This window comes from Phaethon lepturus, unplaced genomic scaffold (genome assembly GCF_000687285.1).
Source record: "Phaethon lepturus isolate BGI_N335 unplaced genomic scaffold, ASM68728v1 scaffold49180, whole genome shotgun sequence".
Classification (NCBI taxonomy): Eukaryota; Metazoa; Chordata; class Aves; order Phaethontiformes; family Phaethontidae; genus Phaethon; species Phaethon lepturus.
Window position 1 is genome coordinate 1 of NW_010513530.1, and position 10,869 is coordinate 10,869.

At 41.7% G+C, this 10,869-nt stretch overlaps 1 protein-coding gene across 1 annotated transcript; it reads right to left on the reverse strand.

Annotated features, from left to right (window-relative positions):
* Window positions 1-3,196: 3,196 nt before the first annotated feature.
* LOC104615633 (pre-mRNA-splicing factor ISY1 homolog) lies at window positions 3,197-10,672 on the reverse strand (the record flags this gene model as incomplete). Its single annotated transcript, XM_010290266.1, has 8 exons — window positions 3,197-3,416; window positions 4,029-4,115; window positions 5,225-5,334; window positions 7,687-7,809; window positions 8,696-8,813; window positions 9,530-9,642; window positions 9,814-9,856; window positions 10,607-10,672. Coding segments are annotated over 8 exons (768 nt in total), but the record flags the coding sequence as incomplete, so codon positions are not given.
* Window positions 10,673-10,869: the final 197 nt, after the last annotated feature.

Consider the following 10,869-nt stretch of genomic DNA (forward strand, 5'->3'; position numbering starts at 1 on the left):
AGGCCCGGCCCTCCCCTCGGAGCGGCCCGGGAGCGGAGGCGCACAGCACCTCGCCCACGGCGGGAGCTAGAGCTTCCCTCCGTAGCACAGCACGTTCGTTCCCGCCCTTCGGGAACCAAAGCTTTTTGGGGAGAACAGCGTCCCATGCCTCCACCCGAACACCGCGGTACCCCGGGGCTGTACGGCGAAGGCGTCTCCCAGCAACTAGACTTGAAAGTGCGAAGACACGGACAGAACAGCCTTAGTTAACGGATACTCTGCAAAGCGTGCTCTGGTGATCTTGCTCATCTGCTAATAGGGACGAGGGAAACCCACTCATTTCCTCGTAGGGCCAACAAACATTCCTCAGCCTCCAGGGAGAAACCGAGCCTCGCTGCACGGCCCGAGACAAAGGTTAAGGAAGGAGTCTTTCAATCTGCGTGATGAAACAGAATCGAACGCGTTTCCAAAACACAAAAGCTAGCCAAAATTGACGCAGAGAACAGAAGAATTAGGTTATCCCCTCAAAGCTCATGCACAGCGCAGAGCTCTGAAGCAGACAGGAGTACAAGGCACAGGTAAGCATGCATAAAGTGGTGTTTATTTTATAACCTAGACATGTCCAAGGCTGAGGCACTATACAGACAACACGAGTTACAAGCCTGACAACACACACCTGCCTAAGCACAGCCGCACACGCGAAGTACGAGTTGATGCGGCGCCTACGCACCCTTTCATTCTCTAGGACAAACTACAAGACCAGTTTCCTGGCTTTGGCTGCGGAAGCTTCCCAGGCCCATCTCCACCTGCAATTTAACAGCCCGTGCAGCGAGCGGAACGTCGGCATTTTGCCAATAGCCCACTGCGGGCAAAGAATTACGCTGCAATTTATTGGCTCAGATGCAGCCAAAAAGAGCATTCAGGTTAAAAACGCTTAGCACTCAGAGCTACAGAGCGGATATTTGGTGAGCGGGTTCAAGAAGCAGCAGCCACAGTTTGCATGGCACAGTTCCATACAGCATTTCTGTACCTTTATGCCATTTCTGTGTTGGTCAGCAGACATCAGCACTGCCTTAAAAACTGCTCTATTTATGTCTTGCTCAGGGCTGGTAGCTACTCCTTTGAACGTGAATGCAATTACTATCCTGTCTCGATTTGCTCTCATATTTTCCCTTTATTCATTTTTTATCCCATCTGTCATTATCGCACTGTCCCCGATCTGTCTTTACCCTTCCGTTTTCTGTCATCTTTGTTACAGATTCACATAGTGACAGAAGGGATCAACCATTAGTATTATCAAACTCCCAGGCTGTATCAGGCCATAAAAACTAGTTGGTTCCCCCTCCCCTCCAATCTAGTTTAATTATGTCCAGATAGTTTAGCAAATCTAGATCAAGACAGTGTTCCTCTTCCCAGCACTGTTCCTCTAGAAGAAAAACTGTTGTTGTACTGAACAAAAAGAAAAAAATGTACAGTCCAGCAGAAGCATGGTTGGCAAGGGGCTGTTCACAACCGAGCTTTAACTCTGAACGCCTTTCTGGCAAGCCCAGCTGGCCGCTCCTGGTGTTTCGCTGGTGTCCCCCCTGCCCTGGTCATGCTATGGTTTAGTGACCAACACTCCTGAAGCACGACAAAGACTTCATAGACTGCCTGCCAATTTATTCAGCTCCAGGGCCTCGGTTAGTGGCTCAGTACCAGGTGACAAAGCCTTTATCCTCCACATACTAATCTTTTCCACAGGTGAAGTACACTGGTCTGATCCAGTACTGCGAGACCATAAACCTGTCAGCACATCCAACATGAAAGGAGCCCATTTTTCTATTCTTTTTAAGGGAAGGAACTCTGGGGAACACTGTTGTCTTTTACAGCAACACAGAAGGCATGTGGGTAAAAAGCACATCACCTTCTCTAAACCCAAAACCAGAAAGCACTCAAGGGGCAGCAGCAAAAACTAACAGCTTCAGATAGATGCTTGCAACTCAGAGCACACAAATTATTACGTCAGAAACATACTCGTTTGCTGCTTTATTACAAAGCAGAGAAAGCTGTGCAGCTAATAGGAAGAGAGAAGAGCATGTTTGTAATGTTAGTTGTCTGCTTGCGATCAATACTTGAGTTTTTGATTTATCCTCTCTTTTAAAAAAAGAATTTGGCAGTTACGCTTTCCACTTTTTCAAGGCTTTTTTTTGTTTGATGATTTACATCAAGTAAGACAAAGCTCACCTCTATAATTTAGAGCTTTGATTGTTCTGGAGCAGATTATTTATAATAGATAGTGCTGCATACTAAGAGCATCTAGAAACTCTTAAGTAGTCCCAGAGACGGTTACTTGGTCGTTAAATACTACATTCCTCAGAGAGCACTTCTACTCCACAGCTGCAGATGTCCAATTTAAAATTTCATTCGTTCAGGCCTGTGTAACGGTGTTAGTCACCCGTAAGACTCTGAACAGGCTCTGCTGTGATCTGCCGCTTGGCACAGGATACACAAGCTAAGAGCAGTAGGGGATGCACAGCTTCAAATCCCTACATGGATGGCTGTTTGTGATCCCATTCTTTGGCTATGATTAAGGAAACACCACAATCTTTTGAGCGAGAATGAAACAAGACATGAGGCTGTAAATAAGTTTTACTAAAAATATTTGAACAAGATATTGCAAAGTTGGAAGTATTTACAATAGTTGCTGAAATATCCAGCATTTAAGCAATTCACCCAGGCATGGTTACAAACCACAAAAAGGGTAACAGCTTTTAGACGTGTTGCAACTGTCATGTAAAGAGCCAAATCAACTTCAAGGCCATTTAGTAAGCAGGTTCAAGCAGCAGCCATGTAAGATTTGCCATCAAGGTACCTCTAAACAGGTTCTGGGCTATTCTGGTAAACTAACCAGGCATAACAGAGTAACTTACTTCTGGACTCAGCTCAGCCAAATATCAATGCAAGAAAGACGCATACACTTACAGTCAGGATACGGCAGAGAGAATGGCAGTAACGCCAGTCAGTTTTCCTTCAGGATTTAAGGGTTTGCGGTTCTACGTGTAAGAAGGACCACTGCACAGACTGTTTTACAAAGCAAAGGAACTGAAGACAGTTGCTGAAGATGTAGAGACAAGTTAAGCTATGTTTGATCTTTCCCAGCACTGAAGTGCAAGTCATCCTAGTGGATAAACCAAAATGATGGTTTTCCTGCTGCAGAACGCACTGTACCTTAATCAGTTTACTCTTTACATCCAAAGAAACTTTCAAAACTGAACATGACTGCTACCAGAATATATGAACCTGTTCCTTTTAGATGGATTATACAAAAAACAGGACATACTGGTGCAATGTTACAATCCTAGAAGTGTTTTTGCTTCTTCGCTCTGTGCCATGAGGGTTTCACTGGCATACTTCTGAAGAAGCTCCATCTTTTTTCTCCGTACCAGAGCTTCTTCAATCTGCAAATATAAAAACAGGATGACATTCAGCTTGAGACACCAAAACCTAGCATACTTCGTTATTAAGACATGAGGAAGAAAAACACAGGAAACAGACCATGGAAGTTAGAGGTGTGTTTCAAAATATAGTAGTCAATTCAAAGTCATGCCACCAAAATAATTTTTGAAAACTTATGAGAGCAAACCCTGCAATTCAGAATTCAAATTAAAAAAAAAGGTTAGACCATCAGCAGAAAAAAACAGTGAAGATATAGTAGGCAATCAGAGTTACTTTGATCATAACACCACAACACTTTCCAGTTTATAGAATACATATGAAGGTTTTGGAAATTCTCAGGTGAAAAGGGTTATAGCAATGGTACCATAATTCTGGCCTGTTCCACAGCATTTGCAAGAGGATTAAACAGCTGCAGGGTCAAGTCATGGAAATAACAAATTGAGGACACTTTTACTGAGGACCTGCCTCAAGTCAAGATCTCCATCTTGTAAAAGCCACAGTGCATCTCTGCGACTTAGTGGGCATGGTGGTGTTGGGCTGATGGTTGGACTTGATGATCTCATAAGTCTTTTCTAACCTTAATGATTCTGTGACTTAGGTTTCTTATGTCTTACCTCCTGTTGAGATGGCACTGGAACATGTGCGATAAATTTCTGTTGGCCTTCTTCACCTTCTTTTTCCTTGCCACCCTCCTCATCAGACTAAAAAGAGAAGAAGTTAAGCCACATCAAAATTTTTACTTGGTCTGCCAGAAGGAACCAGACACAGAATCATCGATGCTACAAACACAAGAACTAGGTGAATCGGACCAAGCAAAGGAATATAACAAGCATCACATTCAGATCCTGCTCCTTGACACTTTCAGGATTGTTGGTTTCATTCTTCATGTTTTTAACTCTGCTGTGGCATGGACATGAAAGTAAAGATATATTCCCTCCTCTTCCATCTCTCTCTTGCTGCCATAGCAAAGCTATAAACAAAAGAGGAGCTGGCTAACCAAGAAGCAAGAGAGTACCTTAAAAATGTATGTACCACCCATACTGTTGAAGCAGTCTTGTACCGCTTCTCTCTCATGTCTGAGAGCTCAGCTTATGAATCATGAGATAATACAAATAAAATAGGGTACTGAAGGAACAACCAGTTTTACCTTATGAACTATCTCCTTTTTATTCTTGTGACAAACCCATTTAGGTATGGACTGCAAAATAAGGACTTGTTTCCAGTACCCCTTTTACAGGTCTCTAGGAGCACAAGCAACGTCCCTCACTTCTCTTACAGGCGCTGAGAGCAGGGAGAATAAAGCAGCAAGAGCCATGTCACAGCAGTGACTGCAGCATCAGCAAAGCCTTGCTGGTATCAGGATTCACCTATAAAAAAAGACACTGCAACCCCCGGTTTTGCTACACATCGACGGTATGAAATTATACTGTACACAAAACTACTTGTGCTGTTCCTGATGTAGACTGTACTTAGGAGCAAGACAAACCGGTGTTCAGTTAACAACACGCTACCTTCCGAATACCAGCACTCCAGGCAGCGACAGTTAAATCACAACAAGGCCTCAGCTGTTAGTTGGTTCTCACTTGAGTAAGAAATCTTCCGTAGCTGCCAGCTTTCATCGCTCTCTAAGCTTGCGCCAAGTGTACGCGTCTACTACTGATTTTTACTAAACAGGGACAACTGCGCAGAAAGTTAGGCAGAGAGAAGGGCAGAACGCAGCACCATACAGGTTCTTGGCAAAATACTTCTACATTCAAGACTGCAACGTAAAAGGCACATGAAACGTTACATCACCTTAGCCATCACATACCTCATCATCGTTGACAGCATAGATATTTACTTCCTCCTCCTCCTCCTCCTCACCTCTTGCAAGTCGTGCTTCTCTCTCCATTTTCCATTTTTCTACTGCTTCTGCTATAACTGGTTTAGCAAAGGAAAACAGCAAGCATATCTGAGAGCAAGTTAAAGCAGCATGGTCCTATTTCCAAAGCTGTTCCAACAGACTTAAACTTCTTGCTTAAATCCCCTGCATCGCTAACGCATGCCTACTGCAGAACCTTGATGTAGTATCTAATAAAACATATCAACATAGTCTGAGCAAAAAACAATGCTAACATTGTGGTACTTGCTAATGCCTTAATTTGGGTACATTTCAGACTCTAAATGTAATGAATAAATATCACCTACTTTCTGAACTAAGTAACAAGGGGTGTCACGACCAGGCTAAGTGGCTCTTACAGCTCTGTAGCATGTCAACAGCTATAGGAATGTTGATCACCGTGTAGTTAATTGAACATGATTACGCTCCTTACAGTGACCACCCACATAAGTATCTCTTCATCTCGTAGTGTATTTCTCTTATTTTGTAGCACGATTCCAACTCTGTAACTCACTGCTAGCTAGGAGCAGTTAGGCTGCTGTGTCTCTACTACACAGCAGGGTGCTAGCAAGAGCACTAAAGCAAGTTTTAAGAAGCTTAATCAGTGACATCGCCAGGGCATAAAAATCCTAGAGAGGTGCAAGATTAATGCAACTGGGCAGTACGACATGCCCCCAACAACAGAAGTCAGCAGTCATTCCCCCTAGCTCTCAAAGATTAAACATTAAAATGCTCACCCTGAGAAAGCAAGATCTAACTAACTAGTGGAACATGGCTGCATTTTTGTGTGGTTTCGTAACGGAAGAGTACCGCAAATTAAGAAGTTTTTTCAATACTTTGTTTCACAAAAATTTAACTCTTCTGATAACAAGTTAAAAACCACAAGAGCCCAGACAACAAGTGACCTTAAGAGTCTTAGCTATTGTGCATTAATAGTACATTAATACTACACCTATTGGTTCTGGTAGCATCTCTAGCCTTCTTATTTCAAGCGGCACAATCACCAAAGATACTTTTCTTAAATAACCACATGAATCCAGGCAAGCTACCTCTCCTGTCTGCCATTAGCAAGATGGGCAAAATGAACACTAAAAGGGAGGCTGTTCTGGGAGCACTGCACCGCACAACCTTCTTTCTTAGGCTGTCAATTGTTTGCCAGCTCCTGTTCACTTGGTTTAAGGCTTTAGGCTATGCTGCAGGACACAAATAAGTGAAATATTTCCTTTATTCCCCTCTAACCTCCCTATCCTATAATCTAACCAACAAGGCTTGATCTGTAACACACAATACTATGAAGATCTCACACATGGAGAAGGATGACCACACCAAAAGATACTATGTATTGACAGCAGCTACAAGCTCAACAACTTGTAATCATTTAAACAAGTCACTTGCTCTAATTTGCGTACAAAAAGAAGCACCACTCAAGCAAAACCTGATTGTTTTATCCGTTGTGTTCTGTGGAAGAGCCTGCCAAGGGTTCCTATACCAGGACCTTTTCCTACAGAGCACTGAGGATCTGCCTGCAGTTGAAGCTTCAGAAGACATCATAAAACAAACACACAATGCAAACAGCAACAAATTGTCCAGATCAGACAATGCTCACCAGAAGCACAAAGAGGACTATTTAGAAAACAGCTAAGCTCTTAAAGGTGGCCTGTGGCCTCATGCTTGAAGCTACACAAATACCAGAAGATGGCACAGAGTGCTGAATTTTGAAGAAGGTTTCAGGAATTAGACTTACAATCCAGATATCTTTACCGAGGAAGTCAGTAGAAACAAAACTAGAGAACTAAGTGAGCAGACACATGGATCAATATTATCTATTGGGAAAGTATGGGTTTCAAAGGAAAGATTATTCACAAATGTCTTGAAGTTCTGAGATGGATGACATGTGGATAAATTAACATAGGCCAACTAGACTTCAGGGCTTCCAGAAGGTCCCCTCTAGTCTCCAAGAAAACTAAACAGCTATGTTTATCGATAAATAATTAGGCAAGACAGGAAACAGATGGCACAGTCAGTTTTCACAAAGGAGGGACATAACCACTTGAGTTCCATAGATCTCCCTGCTGCAACCTACTCTTTTATATTTTTAAGCACGGAAAAGGTGGGGAAAAAAGGAGATTTTGCTTCAACAGCAAACCACTTGCTGACAATATTAAATCATTAGCGGTAGTAAAGATGAAAGCCAACTCTAAAGCATATCCCCTCACCCCTGAAATGCCTTACACAATAGTGATTTGGATACCTACGTGACAGGTAGGTCACAAGGTAATCTGACAGCTAAGCACAAGACAACACCAACAGGGGGCGGGGGGAAGACATCTTAACTTCAGAGTCCAACATCACCCCTTCTGGACTGATTCATGCAGGCTTTGAATCTCGCATACCTTTCCTTTCATGTTCTTGTTCCAGTGGCTCCAGAATACCATCGTCTTCATCCCTGTAGCCATAGTATTCTGCATCAATGGATTTCATAAGCTCAGCTCGAGTTTTCCGAGGTGGTGGGAGGGCTGAAAGAACACACAACGGCCATTCATCCTGGTCCATCTTGCTAGTTGGCTTTGCATTCCCCATTCCTATCAACCTCACAGCAACTACAGCTGCCTCACTTAAGCTGATAACGAATGCATGGTCCAAACTGCTGCCAATACTGGGAGTACTGGTATTTTACTCTGGCCTGCACAGAACAGTTTGAATACGTGACCCGATGCTTCCTACTGCACAGGTCCCACCCTATGGCAATTCTGCACTGTTGTGCACACGGTTGTTTTTCTCCCAGTACTGAGCAAGACTACTATATGAAAGGAACTAAACAACTGTCCCAAGCTCCCTCAGATCACGTAGTATTTCCCATAATTTTTCCTTGCAGATGGCAAGAAAGAGCTGATTCAGCAGGCCTGCCTCACTTTCAGGTCCAAGTAATTCCCACTCATTCTATGACAAATCAATATAGAAAATCTTCTTCACTTGCATCTAGTTTTTCCTATTATGAAAGCTGATTCCTGCTTCTAAGATTATGTTCCCGCCAACTTCCTTGTTTTTTCAATTTATTTTTTTTTTTTTAATTCTGAGCTCAAGAGTACTATTTGGAACTTACCAATGAAGTCGATCCGTTTTGCTGGGAAGTTTCTATAGAACACCACTCCTTGCCATTTGGAACTCCCAAGAGAAAACAGTTTACTGTTTTCTGCATTTTTTTTAATTGCAAACAGCCAAAGGTGTTCTTTGCCCAAAGAAACAGCATTTAATTAATTGTGTTCCGTGTTTCATTTAGCTGACGTAAGACACAGGCCAGAATATACTGTTACTAGCATTCCCCACATACTATGGCAGACATTTTACTTAAGATATACTACTATGTAGATACATGTCTGGGAAGAGTTGCTATTTACTTACGTTCCTTTTCAAAAAGTTCTCTAACTCCTGGTAAATCCTTTGCAGCTCCAAAATATTTGTAACCTCTGTTTCCTGGAACTTCTTTCCCTTCATGATCTAGCATTTTTGGTCCAATCCGCTGGAAAATAAAGAGAGTTCACTGGTTAAACTTTTATTCCCCTTGCATCTTTTATTTCCTCTTTTCCTGAGCATCTTAATAAAGGCTTGAGAAAGGAGGTATGCTATACCAGTTCAAACTACCCCCCACAGGGAAAATACACTCATAGCTTGTTTTTATACAGGTTTTCTACTTTCACTACAAAACACATATTTAAAATGACCACACAAACCACAGAGTGCCCATACTGGATTAACCCTCACAAAAAGTATCTAAACCCATCTTATGCTCTGTATTACATATTCAGGTATCGGATAAACAAGCACTACTAAATCTGACAACAAGCATACTTTTGATGTTTTGGCAAATGAGAGCTAGTGTCATTATTTCTTTTTCAGCAGTAACTAGGTGAGCCAAGTGAAAACCCTTCTAAAGACTGACAGAATAAAATATAGAAAATCAACACCTACTGATGGATAAAATCAGACTATGGCTGCAAAAAACAGGAATGCAAGACCCCTTGAACTGGTGTTCCAAATGAAAAGTCTAATTTGCTCATCATGGAAACAAATATTTCTTCTAACACAACCTAACATTTTTAGGGGCTGAATGAAGTTTCTCTCTAATAAATGCTGGCCAAGTAATATGTGGTTAACTAAACATTACACAGATTTTTCTCATTGGTCACTTCACTTGTAAGCAGAACAACCATGTAGTACAAAATAATCTATACTTACAGCATAATCAGGACCTCCCAGCTCCTTTATTCTGAATTCCCAGTGTCCTTTCTCCCTCAGAAGTTTGTTTATTTCATCATTCAGGTCCCGAATTCTGAATTCACCTAATCCAGCTGTTAGAGCGGAAAAAGGCAATAAATTAAGCAGCTTACTAGAAGCACCAGAGTAATTTCAGAATTTATGCAATGGAAACAGTATAGTTCACGTGAAATGTGATTTTTTTTGCTCTAACTGCTTGGGTCTGGAAATTCAAAAAAAATAAAATGTAACTAGAAAAATCTTACCATTTTGAATCTGTGCCACTTTCTTGGAAATTTCCCCAATGATCTAGTTAAATAAGAACACAGAAGTGAATTTCTAAACAAAAACAACAACAAAAAAAAGGCTAGCAAGGGCTAACACCACCACTACCACCCCCCCGCAAATAGAAAGATCCAACATCTAAGTTGGCTTTTTGATCTAGAAAAAGGACCTGCACCTATCCCTTTCAAATGTCAACATAGATTTTATTCAGACACAAATATAGTACCTCAGAGGCTTAAAAAAAGGAAACATTTTTCCAGCAGCACATGTGATGAGGGCAGGAGCACGTGAAGTACAGAAAAAGGCTGAGAGAGAACTGCGTTCAATACGCCTTAAGACGAAAAGGGAATAACCTATTGCTGTCTTCAGCAACCTGATGGAGGGTATAGAGAAAACAGAGCCAGGCTGTCCGAGAGCTGCATGACAGTAAGACAAAAGTTGTAACTGGGGAAATTCTGATTAAATTCAAAGGGAAAAAACACCATCATTAAGCACGTTATCAAACACTGGAACAGAGGCCCCAAAAAGCTGTGGAATCCAAATCCTGAAGATATTCAGAACTCAGGTGGACATGGTCCTGGGCAACTTGACATGGTAGAACCTGCTTTGAACACCATGGTTAACTATACGATCTTTCAAATCTAAATTATTCTGCAATTTAACTGTCAGCATACTGAAGAAGTCTGAAAAAAAATTTGTAAGCAGGCTGCCTAAATAGGAAGTGCTAAAGTTCTACCTGCTGTAGAATTGGAAAAATCTATAGCTTGATGTTACCTGTCGCCTCCATTTCTCAGCTTTAGGCAATTCATTACACTCTGATGCAAGGAAAGGTCTTCGTTCCTGTTTGACAGAAAGCCATACACCATGAAGTTTTAACGTAGCATCAACATATTCACAGCATTTCATGAAAACTTTATTGTTTGACTAATCCCAAACTATGCTACCAAGCTCTGGTGCCTTCTGCTCCCACTGATTTTTAATAAGTGGAAAACAACTATCACAATTACTTAAGTCCACTTTATTAAAAATATATAAAT